Below are 23027 nucleotides of genomic sequence, written 5' to 3' on the forward strand. Positions count from 1 at the left end.
GTGATCCATTATACTCCCATGCTTTCAAGGACCGTGCTAATGCCACTGATGCTGACTCAGGCATTTCAAATTTTGTTGGGATTCAAAGTTTGCCGTGCCACTCCCTGATGCCCACCCCGCCTCTCCTCTGTCCCGAATAAGAACAACAGCTGAAAGCCCCCCCACCCGAAAATTACGCGCATTACAGCCCGTTTGCGGTCAAACCAGTGCGTCCTCATGCTGAGCACCTTGAGTCAGCTGTTACAGCACGGGGGAATGCATTTCATGTGTGTTTAAGCCTCAGCTGACACAAGAGACAGTGGTGTCTAGACACTGAGGCAGAAAGCAATAACTCATCGGCTAGCTGTTTGCATAGCTGATCTATGTTTATGGTATGGGAATTTTTGGTGCGAGTCCCAAGATTTGTTCCTCATTATTATTTTTTTCCCTGCTGTTGTCGCCAGAGTCAGAGGACCAATTTCTCTGTTAGGGGGAATACGAGCTTGTGCAGCTGTCTGATTGCAGTGCTGTTTGCTCCCCTTGTTATTTTCTGTGCCTGCTGTATTCTGTAGTTGCACGCACGCTTGTTTGCATCATAAACACCAGACCCATCTCTTTGTGTATACCCATGACAGGATGCCTTTTGTGCTATTGTTTTTTCATATCATAACATTGTTGACTCGACAGAGGGGGAAAAAAAAAAACTACCAAAGCAAAAACAAGACTGACAGCTTGGCTATCATCCACAAACTGTGTGATAAGTTCCCAGTAAATATTCATTAAAGTTGGGATGTATAATGAAAACAGAAGCTATTCGTCGGTCAACATTATGACTGAGATGTCTCATTAGGCATGGATCAATAGAGCTGCATGAGTGGTGTGATTCTGCCAGTATGGAAATGTTTTGTCTTCTGGGAACTTCCTGTGTCATGTGTACCTAAAAGCAAGTCAGATACTGGCTGGTATGCATGTCCTCAGGCCAAGGAATTGTTGCCCTGTAATAGACTCCACAGTCTACTACCCATTTGCTCGCACCCAATTGTGACCACAGTTTTCCTACAACATCAATGTTGTCTGTTGTCATTCGCCCTCCTCTGTCTGCATCGTCTGAGTGGTGAAAAGCTGCAATTAAACTCATGTTTCCTTCTAAGGGAACATTAGAAAGACATCAGGAAACTGCACAAACTTTTAGTGCTCACAATACATTTAAAACAAAAGTTCCCTATACGTACCCCCACCTCCCCGTGACCCACATCTGAGTTGTCTCTCTCCAACATGGGGAGATAAGTGACTGAAGACAACCAGAGTTCTTGTGGGAGACTTCCTGCCTGCCACAGTGAATGAGGAAAGTGGCTGGAGCTGGAGACAGAGCAGAGGCAGCGTCTGCTTTGTGTCTGATCTTAACTCTGCTGCAGTATCTCTGGTAAACTGTCAGGCTTTTCCTTACATCATAACTCTGCCACATTCTCATTGCCGGGCCTGTTCGCTTTTTCACGCCTCAGATCCAATCTCGTGCTTTGCGATAACATCCCAGCAACACCCCTTTAGCCATTCAGTTTGTAAACTGTTTAAGTGTTCTTTGGGGCTGATTTGCATACGTGCATCTCTGCTTTTCCTCACTCACACGCTTAAAAGGTACTCCAGCTGCCTCCCCCTCCTCCTCCTCCTGCTCCTCCTCCTCCTCCAGTGAATAGCCCCTGACCTCCATCCCCCACTCCATTTTAAACAATACTGTGCCCAGCCCACCCCTTCTTCAAAGAGCACTAATTAGAAACTGCCCTCAAGTGTGATCCAAACCAGATATTTATCTTTGGAGTTTCAGGGGAAGGTGCTATGTTTAACAATCGCATTTACGTGGGTCTATTTACATGCACCATTCTTGCTTAGTTATAAAACCAACAAACCCCCACCCCAAATCCCTGGGGGTTTTGCCGGCTCCTCCCGTTTTGCGATTCTGTGTGAGGAGTCATGATGACTGGTTGACAAGAGGATTCCACTTCACTCCTGCACACACACACACACACACACACACACACACACACACACACACACACACACACACACACACACACACACACACACACACACACACACACACACACACACACACGTACGTACAAGTACAAGTACCCACAGTACTGAGTTGCTGTCCTTCCATGCTGCTACACTCTCCTGCTCCCTGCTTGATCCTCCACCCGAGCAGATCCCACGCGGGTGGGATGCACACCAGGCGGTGTAACTATGGCGACCGCTCCCCATGCAACCCCCCCCCCCCCCCCCACCACGTCCTCATCGTCTGACAGACACTCATCTCTATGCCCGCGTTTAAAGAAGCACGTGCGCATAATTAAATGTCTATATGAACGTTTCTTTGCCTTCAACATTCCCCCCGCCTAATAATGAAGAGCGCTTGACTCCCTTTGCCGCTATGTTCTGTTACGGCGCTCGCTTTTACACATAAAACCAAAGATGTGCTGGCGTGTGTATGTGTGTTTGTGTGTCTAATTGCTTATACATAAATGCATGAATTTACAAGCGCATGTCTTTCATTGCCTGAGAGGCAAAATGACTGACAATGGCAGAAAAAGTCTGTTTGAAGTAGAGTAATTAATAGTTAATTAGTTTTCTTTCCAATCTGCGGCTTAATGCACAAACGTGGGAACTGATAGCAAGTTGCCAGTCATACAAAAAAAAAAACTAACCAGTGTACATAAAGTAGACGCAGCTGTCAGGCATAATTGTACACAAGTACAAGATGGATAATGACCAGAGATAGCTGTGCGGTTTTTATAGATACATTTTCTTTTGCGACAATTAACGCAAACATTCGACTCTTCTGTAAAAGTTAGTCACGACTGCATATATTGTGTACAGCTTTATTATTATTTTATATATTTCCTTTAGTCTTATTTTTGGAGGAATAGCTTGGTTTGGGCGTAGGTCTGAGACCACAATGCTTTGTCATTCAGACCGGGTGGGGGAGGTGTGTGTGTGTGTGTGTGTGTGTCTGTGTGTGTGTGTGTGTCTGTGGGAGGAGGGAATCAGGTTGGTTATGACTGGGGGGTTGGGGAAGAGGAGGTTAGTGTGGTAGCAGGTGTCCACATAGAGTTAATGCATTTGGGGTGGGGTGTAGATGGAAGCACTAAGTGCACTGAAGGTGTGTTTGTGTGTGTACACGTAGATATGAATGGCCCAGACAGACTACCTCTGTCCCCTGTCCAGACGCCTTTGTCTTCCTCACAGTGACAAACAGTAGTTGGAATTATGGCTGTATTTGCCATGGAAAAATTGTCATTTTCAGCTATTAATGTAGACACCTCAATGTGGCACAGACGGCCCTGCTTCAAGTTCTGTTCATCAGTCTACACTGACTGTAGCCATCTGTTACACTGTATGTGTTTACCCTGCCTTTCACTAACCAGGATTCCATAATTCAGGAGTTGCACATTTCCAGAAGAGCATTTCAAACACCTGATGTGGACCTGTTATATTTATATCATTTCCAACAGCATATTTTTATTCTTAGACTCTGCTTGCATTATTTAAAGTTTAAAAAAATCCATCTTTATCCCATTCTGGGCCTTGTTGCAGCCCCTTTCCCCCCTCTTTTTCAAGTTAACTGCCTTCTGATTGGCTTTCCCTCATAAACAGCAGATTTGAACCAAGATGACCATATTAGGACGCTCTCTGTCATCATCTCTGAGCCAAGAGTAGGAAAAAATAAGGGGAACCAAGCATTTAGGGAAGTTTGAAGCTTTTGGGTCACAGGGATTGCTTGTACATAGGCTGGTGTGAGTAACTGATCCTTTGACCACATTAAACACCATCATCACCAGTAATTACATGTTACAGCAATCATGTCATGAGATAGTGTTAAAAATCCAACTTCCTTCTCTTTTTTTGGTGATATAAATCATAAATCATAGAGCAAAGACACCTTGACTCATTAGCGATTCGTGAGTCACTGGTAAACAATGCTTTGGCGGGGAAAGAGTTTATGTGAGCATCCACTATTATAAAGGTTTATGACAGAAATTAGGAAATGCATGCATAATAGGTTCCTTTGAATTTACTGTAGCCTTGGCTGGAGAGTGGAAGAGAAAGCATTACTAGCCAGCTCTGTTTTTAATCATTATGCACCGGTGTTAAGGAATGACCTTCACGCACACGTTTAAGGTTTTAATTAAATTTATATGTCAAGCTGCTGCTCTAGCTGTGTATGTCACAGTAGTGACGGTGTGTTGATTATCCGTTCCGTATGATCTCTCTGGATAAAACAATAAAACTTAAAAGCTCTTTTTCCGATGTGGTCCAACAAGAAGGCGAAGCAGCTGAGGGTGTAGGAGGGAGGATGAAGAGGCAGCTGTTCTGTCGAGAAGGATAGATTGTGATCTGCTCTGCGCTGTTGACACTACTGACGAATAATGCCAGCACCGGAAATGGAGAGGAGAAAATATGAATCAGCCCACACACTGAAAAATTACATTTCAGCTAAGCAGGCCTATCCTTAATGCTTGGTTCCATTTATAGTGTAGTGGCCACTCACACTTCGAGCATTCAGTACCATATTGTAGGAAAAAAAAAAGAAGTAGGAATTAGGAACCCCCCCCCCCGGCTTCCATCCTGGTCTCACCAGCTGTTACGAGCAACGGCGCAGGTGGGGTCATGACTGCTACAGCCCAGGAGGCCCATAAATTAGAACTAGTTAGCATAGTGAGGCGCGAGGACAGCATGACCCAGGTGTGATTCAAAGCAGGAGTCCTAGTTTACACCGAGATTTGAGATTTGGATGGGAGTTGCATGATTGATTTGAATGCAGTGAGACTTGAATGGCATAAGAAAAAAATCGATTGTCTTAAAATCGTTGTCTTTGAATCCGGATACAAGATTGGATCCAGTGGCTATTTGTCTAGGCAATGCATAGCAGATAACTTTGTTAGTGGTGAATTAATTCTATGTTTCATCTCCACAATAATAATAATAATAATAATAATAATGATAATAATAATAATAATACAAGGTTTTGAATTCTACTACCAGATATATATATTTTTTTAAATAAAGGATGTAACACAACTTTCTGGAAAACTGCAATTTGGGCTTCTTTTGTGATGCGTTGGTCTGAAGGATGTAACTTGTTTTTATTTGTGAGCTTTATTTGTTGTTATAACCGAACAGTCAGACTAACCTAACTGGCTGCTGCCTGCGATCTTATGCTCACCACATTTACCTCAGGTCTCCTGAAAGAGCAGGAAAGCAAATAAGTATTCATTCACACACGGACATATTTGTATTTCACGAAATGTCAAACAATTTCTCGCAAAAATTGGCTCCGTCTCACTTGTGTTTCCCCCCTGCAAAAAAACCCAAACATATATACAAAATAAAAATAGAACTAAACAAGACTACACAAGATACTTGCCTGTGAAGTCTTTCCGCGCAAAGTTTAGAGGGAGCATAAATGCGTACACAGAATTGAAGTGCACACTTATTCACTTACATATATACAAAAATGTGCAAGTTAGTTTACGTCTGATCCTCTTCTTGCCCTCTGGCTTTGTTTTCTCCCATTTAACACATCTACCCCTCAGTGAATTCGGCCCTGTGTATCTGTTATTTATTATTGGTCTTTTCTTTCTTTTTTAAATCTTGCAGTCATTTCTTATGTACTACTAACATCACCTCTGTCTCTTTACTTGACACATACAAAGACAAGATGGTGACATACAGTTGAACTGCTGTTCTACCAACCCCGTGAACATCCTGCACTCTGTCGTTCTCGCTGTGATTAGAAGTGTGTGGGTGTAATGGGCAGTTGTTGTAGCTGTTTGTCAGCAGTTGGATTGACCAGCCGGCCTATGTAACTGACCTCTCGTGGAAGACGTAACACTTGCTTTTTCTTTCTTCATTTTTTTTTTATTTGCCATCTCTCCCTGTCACTCAGATGTTTGTTCGACAGTGCCTTGAGGGAAAACATTTAGTTTTTCACTTAAGTACAAAAGAAAAGACGCTCCCTCTTCTGTCATTAAAAAAAAAAAAGTCCCACTTAATAAATGAGGCTGTCAATATTAAAGATTCTGAAGCTGGAACAAGGGTCAGAGGTTGTTAATAACAGCCCTGCTGCAGCGATTTCTACAATCTGACACACGCCATGATTATCACTGCAGGAACGACACGGATGGCAAGAGGAGTAAGAGGACGAGGCCTGAATTGCAATATTTGATGCTGTCTAGAGCCTCTCCGATACGATGAGAAAACTATAGGAAATAAAGTCGGGTATTGTCATCAATCTATTGCTGGGTTTACATTTGGATGATTACATAGTGCCATGTGGAAAGCCTGACAAGCCGAATGCAGAGGCAACGGGAAGAATTTTAGTCTGTTAAATCACATTTCTTTTGCACAGACACTATTACAAAAATACAATTCGTGCTCTTTGCGGCGCACAATATGATTTAGCATGTAAAGGTTTATTTTGTTGGACAGTTTTGGGAAAGAGGGAAGAATTTGTATTGTAAGATGATCGTACCCTTACTGACTGCTAATGTACCCCTCTTGCATTAAAAAAAATCTCTCTTCATTGATCTTCTTTCCTTCTGTTTTGCCTCATCTTGGAATCTCTCTGTGTCTTTGGCACTCTTGCTGTCTCTGGTAATGATGTTAACAGGGTCAAATGCTTTCAGGGGCCTAGAGGGAGAAATATACAGAGTGATTTTGGAGTATGGTTAATGAGTGCAGGGAAGAGTGGACAGGAAAATATTCGTCATCGCTCTTTGGTCTTTATTTCTTTCTGTAAGCACATTATTTAGCAGCATGCCTACACACTCACTGGCCACTTTGTTAGGTACACCTGTTCAACTGCAGGTTAATGCAGATATTTAAGTAGCCAATTGCATGGCAGCATTTAGGCCATGCGTTTAAGCATGTGCACAATGGTAAGATGACCTGATGAAGTTCATGAACGCATCAGAACGGGAAAGAAAGGTGATTTAAGCGACCTTGAATGGCATGGTTGTTAGGATCAGATGGGCTCGTTTGAGTCTGAAATTGCTGATCTACTGGGATTTTCCTGCACCACCATCTCTAGGGCTTACAGAGAATGGTCTGAAAATGAGAAAATCTCAAGTGAGCAGCAGTTCTCTGGATGAAAATGCCTTGTTGATGCCAAAGCAACATGGCTAGACTGCTTCAAGCTGATAGGAAGGCAACGGCAACTCAAATAACCACTTGTTAAAACCAATGTATGCAGAAGAGAATCTTTGAATGCAAAAAGTGATGAACCTTGAAACAGACAGACTACCACAGCGGAAGACTACACCAGACGCCTCGCCTATCAGCTAAGAACAGGAAACTAAGGCTAAACTCACCAAAACTGGCCATTAGACGATTGGAAAAATGTTGCCTGGTCAGATTAGTCTCGATTTCTCCTACAATGTTCAGATGGTCTGATCAGAATTAGGCATTAAAACATGAAAGTATAGCTCCACAGTGTACCCACCCTCTGAATGCTATTTCCATCAGGATATTGCATCATGTCACAAAGCTCAAACCATCTAAAACTGCTTTCTTCAACATGACAATGAGTTCACTGTACTCAAATGGCCTCCACAGTCACCAGATCTCAATCTAATTGAGCACCTTTGGGATGTTGTCGAACAGAAGATTTACATCATCAGCTCCTGAGGCAAAAGGGGGTCCAAACCCCAAGGTGTACTTAATAAAATATATATTCAAAAGCTTTGTGAACTTCCCTTGGGCAAACTGGACACTGATGTATTCCACTTTTTTATATGTAGCATGTTCATATGTTTAAGTCGTATTTCGCTGAATCGTTAGACGGTCCCCTGTTCAACTTTCCTAAATAGTTTTTGCCGAAAAGCATTAAGGTGAAGTTTAAGGGCCGGCAGTATCTCAAACACTGGCTATAATCCCAGTTTAAGATTCAAACCACTGTGCGCTAAACTAAAATAGTCACAGAACTTATTTAGTTTTATGCATTGCGTATCTCCCTGTAATATTAATAATTCATGCTAAGTTGCAACCTTATTAGTCAATATTTCATGATTTCTTGTGGTGGAGATTACCAAATGATTGAAGGTGAAGTAAACACAAGTAAACCAACTTGCTGTGAAGAAAAACAAGGAACTCACATAGGGGAAACAGCAGTCAGTGGGGGGAGAAGCTAATCAGAGAACTGAGAAGTTCAACTGACACGTTATTAAAATTAATTAATAATAATACATAAAGTCATTGATGCAGTGGTGCAAAGGGTAAAAAATACATTTTTGCCTTTTTTGAGGCTGTTTTTTACTCCTTCAGTTATAGAGATGATTTTCTTGCAGTGAATACAGAATCAGTGTGTTGTGATGTCATCATTATTGTGGACATATATTACTATTGTTACGTCTTGATTTCTATCTCTACTGAAGAACAACAAAAAAGTCTTCTGTCTGCATCAAGAAATGATTGGAGCTATATGGTGGGATTGTGGTAGAGTGGAGTTTACATGTTCTCTCTGCGCCTCTGTGGGCTCTGAGTAGGTTAGTTTAACTGGTGATTCTAAAGTGGCTATAGGTACGAATGTGAGCGTGAATGATTGTCTGTCTCTATGTGTTAGCCCTGTAATCAACTAGCAACCTATCCAGGGTGTACTCTGCCTTTTGTCTGATGACAGCTGAAATAGGCTCCCGCCCCTATGCGACATAGAATTGAATAACCGGTTAAGAAAATGGATGGATGGATGGATGTTTGGAGTTGTGACCACGTTTTTCCACCTGAAAAACAAAAAAACTCTTAACAAAACAAACAACACAGAAATATAAAAACCTCTCATGTGAAAAAGCCAGAGCTTTTATTCTAGCTGAGAAAATCTGATAGTATCTACTCACTCAGAATAAGGCAATTGAATAAATGCATTTAAAAGGAGTCTAATCTACTTTTTTGTATTAGAGCAGTTTATCAAGTGTTATGAATTCACAATAATTTAGCCTCATATATTATATTAGTAAAGCAAGGCTGATGCCTCACCTTTATATCATAAACAGAGACATACTTTATTCAGTCCCACACTGGGGAAATTCACTTGTTACAGCAGCAAAAGGGAAAGGAAGAACAGGTGAATTGGAGATGCAGATGGTTACTACATACAGTAAAATACACCAAGATTTTTCTTTTTGATATAAACGTAAAGTGCAGTGGGAGTGATAATAATATACATCATTTTTAAACAGTATTTATACTGCGTGGGTATTGTACAGCCTGACTGCGGTTGGGATAAAGGAACTACGATAGGTTGATCATTGTTAGGTTGCTTAAACTTTTTATGGGCGTCCTTGGGTGCACATATAGAATATAATCTGTATTTACACGTGTGGGTATGTAATTAAAAATGGAAGCAAAGTGAGAATCGTTGATGGACAGCTCGGTTCTCTACATTAGCATGTGTTTGCACCGCTGTGAAAATGCCCTCTACATTACTTACGCCCTACAGTGTTTTTTATTATACACCTTTCAAGGTGTATAATTATCATGTGTCATAGAAGAGTGATGATGTGAGGTGTAGGTATGAATGAATGCGAGTGGCCTCACTGCTGTTTCCGCTGAGAATAAGACACTGGCCACGAATGATTGGATTAGTGTTTAACCCCCCCTTCTTCTTAGCTTAATCCTCTTTGCAGCTTTCTCTCTCTCTCTCCCTCTCTCTCTCTCTCTGTGTGTGTGTGTGTGTGTGTGTGTGTGTGTGTGTGTGTGTGTGTGTGTGTGTGTGTGTGTGTGTGTGTGTGTGTGTGTGTGTGTGTGTGTGTGTGTGTGTGTGTGTGTGTGTGTGTGTGTGTGTGTGTGTGTGTGTGCGCATTTGCAATCATTTGCTCCCATTTGCTGTATCCTCCAACCGATCAACAGGAAGGTCAGCTTGCTTGTGGTCATTCTTCATCACCTGACATGGGACACATGTTTCTGCTTGCACCAAAGTTGTGTAGGAAGCAATGGGCCAGCTATGATGAGGGATGAGATGCAGGAAAGGAATACCAGAGAAGGAAAAAGGTAGCAAAGCAGGACATCTGCGGTATGCAGAGATGGAGATGAGCGTTAATAATAGAATATCTGAGGCCTTGTTGAACAAATATGGGCACTTGGAGATCAAGGCAGCGCAGCCAGAGGTGAAAAAGTTGGGAGGTGGGGGGGAGGTTGCGGGCTCAGGATTACTGTGGAAGGGTGGTGGAATAGAGCGATCAGTTGAAGGTCTGCAGGGTTTGGTTTGTCATTGTCAGCCTTTCTAAACAGCCTGCAGAGCGATGGGCACTTTGAAGTTTCACAGAGCTGCTTAAATCCTGCTTGAAAAGATGCAGAGAAGCGTGAGGCACAGAAAAGAGACAGGAATATCCAGAGAAAGAGAGACTGCAGGGGCAGGACGAAGGGGAGGATTGATGATTGGTGAAACATGGAGGAAGGGAGTGAGCGTAATCAGAAATGAGGAGAAGCTTGTTTCATGAGGATGACAGGAGACAGGCAAGTGGAGGAAAGCTCTTAGTGCACCAACACAGTATGAGTCGTATGGTTTTTTTTTTTCCTCCTTCTTTTTCTGGATGTATGAGTAATATCTTTCCAGCAGTTCTAGGTGAGAAGCTGCAGCGTGAGGAGCACTAATGCAGCAGTACAGACTTGGATTTGGGTAGACCGGGTGCCGCCAGATTAGCACACTGACATCACAGCAAAGAAACACTGGGGGAACCAAGGTCTGAGTCATTACTGATGGCTCCTGCTCTTACATACTACATTCCATGCTGTGGTCAGCCAGATTTTGTCAGCACATTTCATTGTAGACGCTCTGTCTTGTTTAAGTCTTCAGTGCTTAATGCTTTCTCTCTGTAGAAACATTTTTATATCAAGTAAAAGTCAGTTGCCAAATTTCTAACAGGTTATGGTTATGATTCATTGCAGTCTGGTACAGCAGTATGTGCAGGTCCAAAAAGATGTGCAAAGCTGGCAGATTAGCAGAAAAAAGCTGACGGCACAGATTGCATACAAATTGGATAAACAAGTATGCAAGTTTATCAACGAAAATATAATAAATAATAAATGAAAACATGTTGAATTCCCTATCTGACTGGTGTGCGCGGTTTATTAATCCATTCCCGTGAATCCTCATCTAATTATTTTTCTTCTACCACATGACCCCCAGGGGGGCTCCACAGAAATCCGGGGATAAATATTTTGCTTAGTGACTTTTTAATTTTTTTTTTAATTCCTTTCCATTTCCATGTTCAAACAAAAGATGACTTGCCTAAATGGGTTGTGTGTTATTGATTGAATGTGTAAATAAATCATTGTCGATGTGTTATGAAAAATGACTCAAGACCGCATTCAAAATGTCAATATGATTATGACCCCCACAAACACTGCTTACGAGTGCAGCATTATTAAGAGTGGAATTGGAACACTAGTTTGTCATTTCAAGTCTTGTATAGTATTTCTATAATATTCGCACAGGAACGTAGCAAAGGCTTGGTGACCTTACCGGAAGCTACAATGAGATTCAGAACTTTTATCTTGTTTCTATAGTAACACAATAATATCACAACATAATTGTGCTGTTTGAACAATTAAACTTGAGTTTTTTTGCGTTTTGTTTTTCATTTCTCTTTAAAGAAAAGGTCAACCTATCTACAGTGGCTGCTTTCATAATTATGAAGGCATACAATGTTGAAATCCTTGCCTTGAGGAACGATTATTTTAATCAGTTTTCCCTTCAGTCTAACTGATTTCATAGAGTAATAAAGTGAGGGACTCACAATAATAGATTTGTAAAACTTGTTCATTTGTGGAATGTGCTCAGGAATCTCAGGAAGCAAGGAAAACAAAACAACACACGAGCTCCTCGCATAGATAACGATGCTTGCTCCGACTCTGAAAGTATTCTCCTACAGCAAAATCATCGTAACTTTTCCTCCCGTTCGTCTACGTTTCGCAGACTCTGCGAGCACGATTTGCAAAAGGACCTTTGTTTTTCTACAAGATTGACCTTTTTGTCGCGAGGCGTGCTCAGTGGATCACTTGGATAGGCAAACATGGGTGTTAATGGTCCCGCGCTAACAGTGAATGAAAGGACGGGTGTAGTGCAAGTGTGAGAGAAAGTTACTATGGTAAGAGTGAGGATGTTAAAGTTAAAAAGCTGTTCTAGTGAATTATTAATGCTGAGCATTGTGCCTACAGACACAGCCTCTTACAGAGTTTCTTTCTTACATGCCCACACACACATACACTCACATGCACCCACACACGAAAACACAGCTGCAATCCCCAGTTGCTTGTGCAGACAGGAAACAGCGTACTTGTCACTCTGTCTGGATTTGGGGGTATGTGTAAATGCTCTGTTGTCTCTGGCCCCAATGAGAGGGATGTTTGTAGTTGTTCCCTGAATGGCGAATGTTCTGTGTGTGTGTCTGCTATGTGTGGTTGTGTGTGTGTGTGTGTGTGTGTGTGTGTGTGTGCATGTAGGTGTATAAGGAGTTAAGGCAAACTTCACATATGCTGTACACCTAAATATAGGCTACAAAGAGTGATAATAATCGGTCTTGACAAGGGCTTGGTTTGCTCGCAGTTTGTTGCAGTCCTCGGTGCCCTGTGATGGTTTAGTTCACTAATTATTTTTGTTTTAAATGAGAGCAGTGTGTCGCCAGGGGGGAGATGTTTTAAAGCTACCTTCTTAGCAAATGACAGGCTAGTAGAATAACATGGTGAACAGTGTTGGTACTGGATAAATCTTGTATGATTTGACCTCAGACATTTCAATGTTAATGTGTGTAATTAATATACACTTTATGAAACTTAATTAATGTCAGTGAAAACGTTCATGATTCAAAGTAATGGCCACGTATATATTTTGCAGGATATAAAATGCTTAGTTACTCACAGAGAGTTTAAAGACTTGAGCAGCATTGTACATAAACATAAAACACCAGGTTATAATCCCCGCCCCCTAGTGAGTGAGAATTACTGTTTCAGCTTTATTTCTATCGGTGCTTTCTGGTGGAGGAACTACTAAATGTAACGACATCTATTTTCTAAATAGTTTATTTGGCGTTCCTGTATTAAAATTTCTTGCAACCACTGTATCCATGGATACCAATATGTTAATTATAATAAATTTGTTTGATCATATAAATTTATGATTTATGGGTTTGATTTTAATCCTTTTTCTGCTCACACCTCTACTCGTGATGTGGACTAAAGATTAGGGATGCATCAGGCCAACCAGTGTTTATTATCCATTTCAACCACAGCTGTAGTCTGTACAGCTTGACACGCATTTTACCAGCTCATACTGACCTCTGTCCTGACTCCCAGATGGCCGCCTCTCACCACAGTGTAGTACAGCTGCGGTGCTGTCCTTGTGGGGAAGGGTTAACAGGCGAGTGTGTGTGATTGCCGTGAGCGTGATTAGATTATAGCTGTGAGCTACTGTGATTTTTCTTTTTCTTTTTTCTAAGTGGTAACTGGTGTTCAAAACTTGTTCGGGTGAGTCTGTGTGCACACCTCGACCTTGGTAAGCACACCCGTGAATGCTTAGTTGCACATGTCACACTGTTTCTGTATTCCTGGGAGATGTGGGGGGCATAAACTCTGTTAATGCTAAATATTTAAAGTGCAGTTTTGTAACCCATGCGCTCTCTTTTCTCTCCCTGCCTTCACCCCGTCCACTCCCCCCTTGCTCCCACTACCTCTCCATCTCTAGCCGGTGTTGCTGTGGCTCAGCGAGTGGTAACGGTGCAGAGTGGGCCGCTCGTACGGACTGAAGGCTCACACGTGACCATCTGGTGCAACGTGACGGGCTACAAAGAGGGGACGGAGCAGAACTTCGAGTGGTCCATGTACCTCCCTTCAGTACCAGACCGGGAGATTCGCATTGTGAGCACAGCTACGAAAAACTATGCCTATGCTGTATATTCCCAGAGGGTGACTAGTGGGGAGATCTTCGTGGAGAAGCTGAGCAGTGACTCAGCTGTGCTGCACATCACCAAAGTGCAGGCCAAGGACCAAGGTCTGTTTGAGTGTTACACACCCAATACAGACGGGCGGTACCTGGGATCCTACAGTGCACGCACCAACCTCACTGGTGAGTCGCTACGAGCGCACGTGTACACACAGAAACAGGCTTATGCACACACACACGCAGTCAAACCACATCTCGGTACCACAGGTACTAAAACTGTGTGTAGCTGAGCATGAGCATGCAGCTAATGTGACATCTGTGATACGCATACAGCAACATAATAGGAAGATTTTATACTGAATTAGCATTCAGCTTAGGCAGAGGAGGTTTGCTTTGCACCTTTCAAACAGAGGTTCATTAGCACTAATCTAACCTTTGCAGCAGTGCAGTTTATGTGCCACTTCACAGATATACAGTACTGTGCAGAAGTCTTGAGTCACCCCTCATTTCTTTATATTTTGCTAGGAAATTGGGAACTAGATGCAGCGATTTATTGAAACGTGTGCACATAACATCTTGAAAGTCAGTATTTGGCATGGTATCAACTTTATTCTTCAACACAGCCTTTCTCGTCATTTCTTTAAATAATCTTCAACAATAGTTCTCAAGGCATTCTTGAGACATTCAAGGCTCTTCTTTGGCTGCCTTCTGTTTCCATTTCCTGTCAAGATGATCTCGAACTGCTTCACTAATGTAGTGCTCTAGGGAGGCTAGCCCATCGATGAACATGATGGATGATTTCATCCTTTGTGTTAGGTGCCTTTTTAATGCTTGAATGATTCGTAGGTCAGTTTTGAGTGGCTTAACAAACAAAAAAAAGCATTCCCCTGAAAATGATCAGGTACAAGAACTGGATGGAAAATTGGTGAAAAGGCTGGAGAAGAAAGTGTGATACCATGGGACCCAAATATAAAGACGTGGAGTGGCTTAAGACTTTTTCACATTACTGTATATTCTACTGCTTATGATGTTTACATATGAGAGACTTAACTGCTAGCAGAAATTTGAAAACTTTAATTTATTAAATCAAATTAGCTAAAAAAAAAAGCAACAAAAAAATCATCCATTTTGGCGTAATGATATAACAGTTTGATCAGTGACTGTTGGGATAATCATAATGGTAAAAAAAGCACCTGCGCACACTGAAACATGCATTGAAAGATTTTCCCCTCCACTACATTGTCATACATTTCCCACCTGTTTTGAACAGGGGGAAAACCAAGACGCATCCACACAGGTATTCCCACACCACCCATTTATCTATTGCCGTGGGCTCTTTCAGTGTACTGGCAGAATGCGAGACTGTAGCAGTCAGTAGTTTCCCCTCTCCCGCTCCTTATTTTCCAGAGTCATACACACATCTACCCAAAAGGCAGTACTGAAGACACAGCTGTCACTCCATTCCCCCCATAACTTCATGCCTTTATTTCTCTCACGACTGACCTTCCTTTTAAGGTCAAAGCAGATTCCGATGGGATGAAAGCACAGTATCACTGCGAGCTGAGAAATGCAAATATTTGCATACTTTTTGAGTCACCATTGCAAAGACATTGTTTGCCTAGAAGATCAATGGTTAGTTTAGCTTTCTTTTTCACTAAATAAGTTATTATTAGGACTTCAGTGGTTTGTATTTTCTAACATGAGCAGTATGATGTGAATGTGGGGCAGGGCTCAGTTGCAGGGCACTGTGAAACAGCAGTGCTGATAGCACACAGTATTTATAGATCAGTGTGTGAGAGAGAGCTAGACAGAGTATGTGAGCGGAGGTGTTGAGGGACTGTTATCTGAGCCTCTTTCTGTGTCTCTAACCTCTTAACCCAGTTTCTAGGGTCAGGGGTACGCAGCAGGGTCTCCATTTTTTTCCCTTTCCTCTGCTGTGCTTTTGAGTCCCTGTGTATTCCCCTGGCAGCTGCTTACCTCCCTGGACCGCTGTGAGCAAACAATACCTTGCTCTCCCTCCTCTTACCCTCCTATTTCTCTTCTATAGCACATTCGTCTGGCTTTCATATTGTCACGTGTCTGTTTCTATTCATCATCAACCCCGGCCCCTTTCTCTAATTTGCTCTCCCTCTGATGTATTTAAAAAACCCCTTTGCTGATGGTGCCTTTGAGGAATTGTGTTTCAAGGGTTGTGTCAAAGGATGATCGTAAGCAGGGAGTATTATGAAAGACATATAGGCATGTAGGAAGTGGGAGACAGAAGGGATATGCCTGTGTGAGTGTCTGGCAGTGGGGTGGCTGGGTTAATTGTAGGGTATGAAGGCTGCACAGTAATCTGTGCCCTGAGTACTGTATTAAGTCTTAGTCAAGGTGATATGTTTCATCCACTGTCATCTTTCTGTACAAAGAGCAGGGAAGGGTTTTAATGTGGAACTTAATACCTGCTGCCTAAAGGGAAGTAGTTTCAGTCATGAACCTGGACATTATTCCGCACGATACTGTGACCTTTTGTTTAACATCTTGTATTGTCTGTCAGATGGATACAACAACTGTGTGTTATTGACTACTTGAAATGTGATACCTGCTTCTCTTTTTATCTGAAAGGGGTTGTTTCTTTTTTTATGGAGGGGGTAGATAGAAAGTTTGTGACTTTTTTATCCTCCATGAAGGTAAAGCAATTAATCAACTGAAAAGGTTTCTCTGCTTGGTCCCAAAAGACCAATATTTCACCTGTGCAAATGATAATTAGCCACCACTGCACACATTCTGGATTATATCCACTAAATTATGGAATGGCTCCAAACCGCAGGAAGATCCTTAGTATGTAGGAGAAAAGGTTAGATTTGACATTTTATTATTTTCCTCTGTGCAATTGGATTGGGAATGCAGCTTGACTTTGACAAGATAATGTTCTTTCACACCTTTGCTATTTAGAAGTTACGTTGAATTCAGACTCATTTTCCTCTTTGCGAAAAATGGTACCAGCACAACCGCATCATGGCCCTTTGGAGGAGGTGCTCTCGGTCTGGTTCCAGTTGAGCTCTAAAAGGGTTGGCTTACGTGATCTCGATCTGACCCAGCTCGGGCGTACACTACATATTTGAACTAAATAACTACCGCATCCTTGAACATACAGCAATCTGGCTGTTGGAAAAGTTCTATAGATGTACACAAACTGTAGCATGAAATAAATGTAGATTGTTAAATTTCTCCCGATTCTTTGATCTTTGGGCTGAAGGAAGGACACTACTCGGTGTATCAATGCTCAATCAACAATTATTTATTCCATACAATTCAACACTTTATGAGCATAAACCATCCGGATGGGGAGACATGCATGAAGAGGGTCACAGCAAATCTCAAACTGGTGGAGGGTTTCTCAAGCTCTTATAGCCTCTAGTGGCCCCCACCTAGTCGTAAAAGCCTAAACATTCACATTCTTTCTAACTCCTAGCGAGCCTGACTTATGGCCTTGGATACCTTGGCTCCCTGTTTTGTCTCCTCCTGATGAGATGGGGCAGAAAACCTCTCCGGTATGCTCTGTTCTCTTCTAATCAGACAAATAAGGCGATGACTTTCTGACAACAGTATTTCTTATAACTCAGCAGTATAATGCATCATAAAACAATGTCATTTATTCACAATAAATCAGCAGTCTAATGTAATACAAATGAATTTAACAAATGTAACAGTTATCACCTTCTTCTAATTCAGGAGAATAATGCAAACTAAAACTACATAATAATTTCACAACCTTTAATTAGGGGTATAACATGGCATAAGATATTATCACAATCTCACAAGATTTTCTGTTTATCCACTAATCAAAAACACAGCACAGTCTTCCTGTATTTACTTTTGTTGCTTATTTCTGAGACCCTTCTGGCCAGTAAGCAGACCGAGTGTACTTCTGTGGGACATTTGTTCACTTGGATTTGTCTTTCTGTGAAAGGATACGAAACCAAGAGGTTAAAGTGTGAAAACACCTTAAAAATATTTTTTAGCCTTTGTTAAACACACAAGCAGAAGGGGACTGTGATCTTGTTTTACATTTTATTTAATGAATTGGTGGTACACTCATCGCAGCTACCCAACTGTGTTAAAATTGTAGATTTTTTTTTTGTTGCAGGGTTGAAAATGTGTGTGGGATGTTTTAGAATTCTGTTTGTGAAATCAAATTTAGTAGTTTACTATTATGATTCGAGTATTTGCTCCTTTGTGTCACCAATATGAATTTACTAGAGTCATGGTTGAAACACCATCTGTGTCTTTCTATTCAAGCATGTTGCTTATGATTTTATCTCCTTTTTTAAAAATAAAAACCAACCATGCTTCTCTGTTTTTACCTTAGTCTGTCTTAGCCGGAGTGTTAAACTTAAGTACGTCTAAACACTTAAGGGTTTATTACAGAAGCTTAATCACAGCTGTCTGCATGCACTTCACAGTTGCTGCAGGTTCTCCCACATCTGTGATGAGGTAAATGATTTAGTTTCTCTCATCAGTTAAACAGGAGCGCTGCTCGTGTTGTTATATGTTGAATGCTCGCCTGCTGCTTCAAACCTTCAGCTTTCAGTGGGCAGCTCTGATGGGAAGTCTGGACAGCAGCAGATGTAAAGCTCCACATGACTGTTTGACAGAGCAGTAATTATGATTCACACCGCTTTACTAGATTAGAAAACTGGGTTGAGTGAACCACAATTTTGCTACAATGAAGGGTGTATGTCGCATATATGCGTCACCATTTTTCCTATTTTTCCGTTTTTTAATCATGTGCTCGTTGTTTATGCATGCTCCTCTGTCATTATCAAATATCACAATAAGGCGTGCATTTAACCTGAGTGATGTGAAGCTTTGTAAAGTCAAAGATCACCTGGCATTGCCCTCTGTACACCTCCATTCTCTTAAGTTGGAGGCTGACTAAGCTCAGTCTGTTTCACTTGGGTGTATGCTCTTGTGTGTGATTTTTTTTTTTTTCTATGTGTGTGTGTGTGCTTGTGCCTGTTTGACTTCCTCCTACACATCAGATTGCAGAAGAAAAGGACAACAGCCTGACATGGCCGTCACGGTTGTCCTTATCCTACGCACCAGCCTGTGTGTGAGCTTGTCCAACAACTAGCAGAACAACAAGCCCTCGCTGAGACACGCTGCTCTCCATATACCCTCACTGCCATAGAAAACACAGGAGTCATTGTGCTGGCACATATACAGATTCTAGCCTCCATGCTTGGCAGAAGCCAGGACTGTAGTAACAGAGTAAAAAAAGATGGATAATCAAAGCCATGGTAAGTTTATGAACAAATGGCTTTCGGTTATTTGCCTCCTGTCCTCTGTGTAACATCAGAAAAAAATACAGAAGTAAAAGTTTCGATGTATGGTGTTTTTAAAGAAAAATAAAATAAGAAAAAAAGGCAGACATGAGGAAATTGGAAAAGAGTGGGAACAGGGACAGAAGCAGGCAGTATTGGGAATAGGTAGTGAAGCGCTGCTGGAAAGACTGTGTGACCAATAAATGATGAGCTCTTCGTCTCACTCCGATGTGATTGGTTACGCCTCCTAGAGGCATTACCCACAATACAACTGGCGCTATAGGGGTGCGTTTTTAAATAGTCTCTGCCTGATGTGACTCCCGAGGTTAATGCAGTTACCAACCGCCATGCAACTTCTAAATGCAATTAGCCAGCACAAATTGAGGCGTCTGAGAAGGAAAGAGGAAAAAGTAAAAGACTAGAGCTGAGACCTTGGAGATTCCCATTATTCAAATACTGTTGGGCAAAAAAACAAAAAAAACAAATTCACAACAAACCACAGCAAAATACCCAATTTTTCCAGAGTTTTTATTTTGGTTATTTTTATGGCTCATATTTCATTTATTTAATTTCTTTATTTTTTCTTGTGTGTATTCTCTTACCCAGCTCATATTCTGTTCTCTGGCATAAAAATGAACATTATTAAAAAACAGTTAACCAGTATTTTAAAGCAAAATGAATAACTTTATAAGTTAAACCATGACTTGAACAAATATTAAAAAAAAGACTGCCAACATTGCATCTGTGTAAGTGAGTTCATAGGATGCTGAACACTTGTATTCTCTTTACTATCTTTGTGCGTATGTTGCAGGCTCATTTTTTATTTTCCCAGCTTAAAGTTACCAGTGTGTGTATTTGATGTTTTTCCTACATTGTTGAGTTTCCTTCAAGGCTATTTTAGCGTGGTGCAAAGCACAGGTGAATGTCGGTTATCATTACATGTCTGTTAGCCTGTTTCTATTAATCATAATTCCCTGTACACCGACCAGCCACAATAAACAGCTGATCTGTCACAGTATGGACACTTCTGAAGGCGCCCTGTGATATCAAATACCAAGGCAGTAGCAGCAGATGGTCCCCTTCAGATGCATGTCTGCCATTGTACACATTCTAGGAGTGGACGGGGTCACCACGGGTACTCTGATCAGTCTTGCGCTCATTAACTGTCACTTCCAGCAGTCTGTAGTCTTCTGCATGCTTTGCAGTCTTTTTCTCTCACAGCCAGAGTTTCTTTTTAGCAGTTTGTGATGTTAAAGCTCTTTGGTGGCATTCTCTGCCAATCATGGTCACAGTCACGGTCACCAGTTTACTGGTTGTTCTTCCTTGTACTATTTTTTGCAGGTACTGACCAAAGCATACTAGGAAGAGTCCACAAGACCTGCTGTTTGGAGATGTTTTGACCTACTTGTCTGGCTATAACCATTTATCCCTTTAATATCCTTCACAATTCCTCTTTAAACATGATTAACTTTGCTTCCTGATGTTTCCCAATCCTTGACAAGTACCATTGTATTAGAAATAATAGTTAGTGAGCAGTGATACAGGCACAGTTCAAATAATTAATTTATGCAATTATTGGTTTGCAGATTAAACTAATCTGCAAAAAAACATGTTCATGTCCATTGCATGTAGGTTCTGAAGGGGATTACCTCTTCCCCTTTGTTGATCTGGTAGTAAAAAATGTGCTTATGTAGTGAAGTGATGCCCAACAAAGGTCATAATGCAGTTATCTTTTCTGTGTAGGGAAAGGGGAAAAGAGGAGTGTAGATTTTTGGAAGCATTGCTGAGACTGTGCACTGCTAAAAACATACGTTCCCAATGAGAGTGGCGGGATCATGCCTGTGCTGAGCTCAGCACTGTGCACGTGTCTGATTTGTGCGTTTCCCCTGCCTTTCTCTTCGCAGAGGATTCAATGCTGCCAAGCTGCACTCCTCTGCACTTCACTTAATGGGATAGACAGAACAGGAAAATGTCATCTCACTATCTTTCGTACAAAGACACCCCCCCTCCTCCCCTGTTTTCCTGTTCTCTGTGCCGTCTCCCCATCTGAATCCCGCTCGCTCCATCAATCTACAGAGTCAATTCCTACTCCAGACTTCAGCCCCCCCAGCCCATGTTTGTCATGCAGGTATATGGTTTTGTCAATACAGCTGTTCACTGAGCTTTATCACAGGAGAAAGCCGTAAGGGTGATTGAAGCGCAAGATTGTGGAGGAAATCCGTGATTGAATAAAGGCTGATGAGGAAAAATGGGATGAAAAATATGAAGGGAGGAATTTCTTTTTCTTTTCTTTTTTTTAAAGGGAAAACGGGAAGATGAAGCCCTGTGTCGAAAATAAAAAAGAAGAGTAAAATGTTTGCCTGTTGGGGGGAAAGGGGCGAGTAGGGGAGAGAAAGAGAAGATGAATAGACAGGGGAAGCTGTATCTCTGTGTCTCTTGGTATTGATCGGGAGCGCAGGCCTGAATGTGACTGGAGCTTTTTATCTCTTTTGTCTCTCCTTGCAGTGACACCTAAATTTCTTTCCTTCCCCTCAGATTTGCCTTAACAGCCCTCTGTTTCTTTTTCTAATTAGATTTCCTTTTCTTCCATTTGTGCACGCCTCTTGCACTTATACAGATCTTCCGGTCTTTGTGCGAGTGAACCATCACAGTTAAGGCATTCCTTTTGTGACCTTCAAATGGCTTTTTTGGCGGGTTAAATTTGGTTTTCAGGCTAGTGCAAAGGTTGTCAAAGATTTGGCTAAAAAGTTAAAGGGGAAGAAGCTACGCATTCTGGCTAAGTGTGTTCAAAAACAGAGAAATGTGTGTATGTGTGCGTATGCATGCACAAACTGGCTCTAAGCTGCCGACCAGGCAGGACTCCAGATGGAAAGAGATTTTATCACTGTGGCTGGCTTGCAATTTCTTGCACATCTCATCCACTTTAGCGGACGGGGTTTCCTGCTCGATAACATTACTGCCACTCTTACCCACCATACGCAGACACATTTACGTATGCACGCTGGAAACACAAACACAGCCACAGTCACACACTGCAGTGAGCTGTCAGTCAGGACAGATGTCGCACCCATAATTGAGTCTGAGAGGGATGGTGCTGTAGTGCTCCCATTGGAGGACACACTTTCCACTGAACATCAGTGAAGAGGGCTTTAACAACCCGGTGGATCACCATGTTAGACAATACAACCACTGAATCGAACATGTAGCACTGAGTATAATAGTGCTGAATAGGATACCTTGATTCTCTGTAGTCATGTAGGACAAGTCGGACTTTATTGTATGTACATGTGCAAACTGTGTAATGGGTAGATAAAAATGATTCTGAAATTATATTTTCCTACCAATCTATGGCTCTAAAACTGTAGTTAAGCAACTACATTTTAAATTTATCTTCAGACCTTTCCCAAACAGTCAAGATCACACGTCTTTCTGACACTAGGTACCGCTCTAAGATGCCTCTTAGGTCCTGCCAACTGTCTGACACTCGAGTGACTTTGAAACACTGAATAGACACGTTCAGTTAGAAAGCAGTTTGGATATCGGACAAATTAATTGTGTACATTGCCAAAGTCACAGAAGACCAAACTAATGAGGTTGCAGTTCCAACAGTTCCGATATTTTAGACTCAAATGCAAGCGGCTCAAACACTGGAACCTGACTTCCATAACATTATTTTTAAAGAAGGGATCTAAAATTGGTACGGTCTAAATAAACAGGATAACAAACCTGACCCAAAATAGTGTCAAACAAACAAATAAGAAGAGAATAGCTGTTTAAAAAATACAATCATGTTTTCTGTACTCAAAGTTTGA

The 23027-nt window shown here is 41.6% G+C and overlaps 1 protein-coding gene across 3 annotated transcripts in view; it reads left to right on the forward strand.

The window, feature by feature from the left end:
* igsf3 (immunoglobulin superfamily, member 3) overlaps window positions 1–23027 on the forward strand; it is a 79017-nt gene that overhangs the window by 6217 nt on the left and 49773 nt on the right. For all 3 annotated transcript variants that reach the window (XM_031738620.2, XM_039600306.1, XM_039600307.1), the window contains one exon: window positions 13712–14092. In XM_031738620.2, the coding sequence (XP_031594480.1) occupies window positions 13712–14092 (381 nt within the window). The remainder of the gene's footprint in view (window positions 1–13711; window positions 14093–23027) is intronic.

This window comes from Oreochromis aureus, linkage group 16 (assembly GCF_013358895.1).
Source record: "Oreochromis aureus strain Israel breed Guangdong linkage group 16, ZZ_aureus, whole genome shotgun sequence".
In the NCBI taxonomy this organism is placed as follows: Eukaryota; Metazoa; Chordata; class Actinopteri; order Cichliformes; family Cichlidae; genus Oreochromis; species Oreochromis aureus.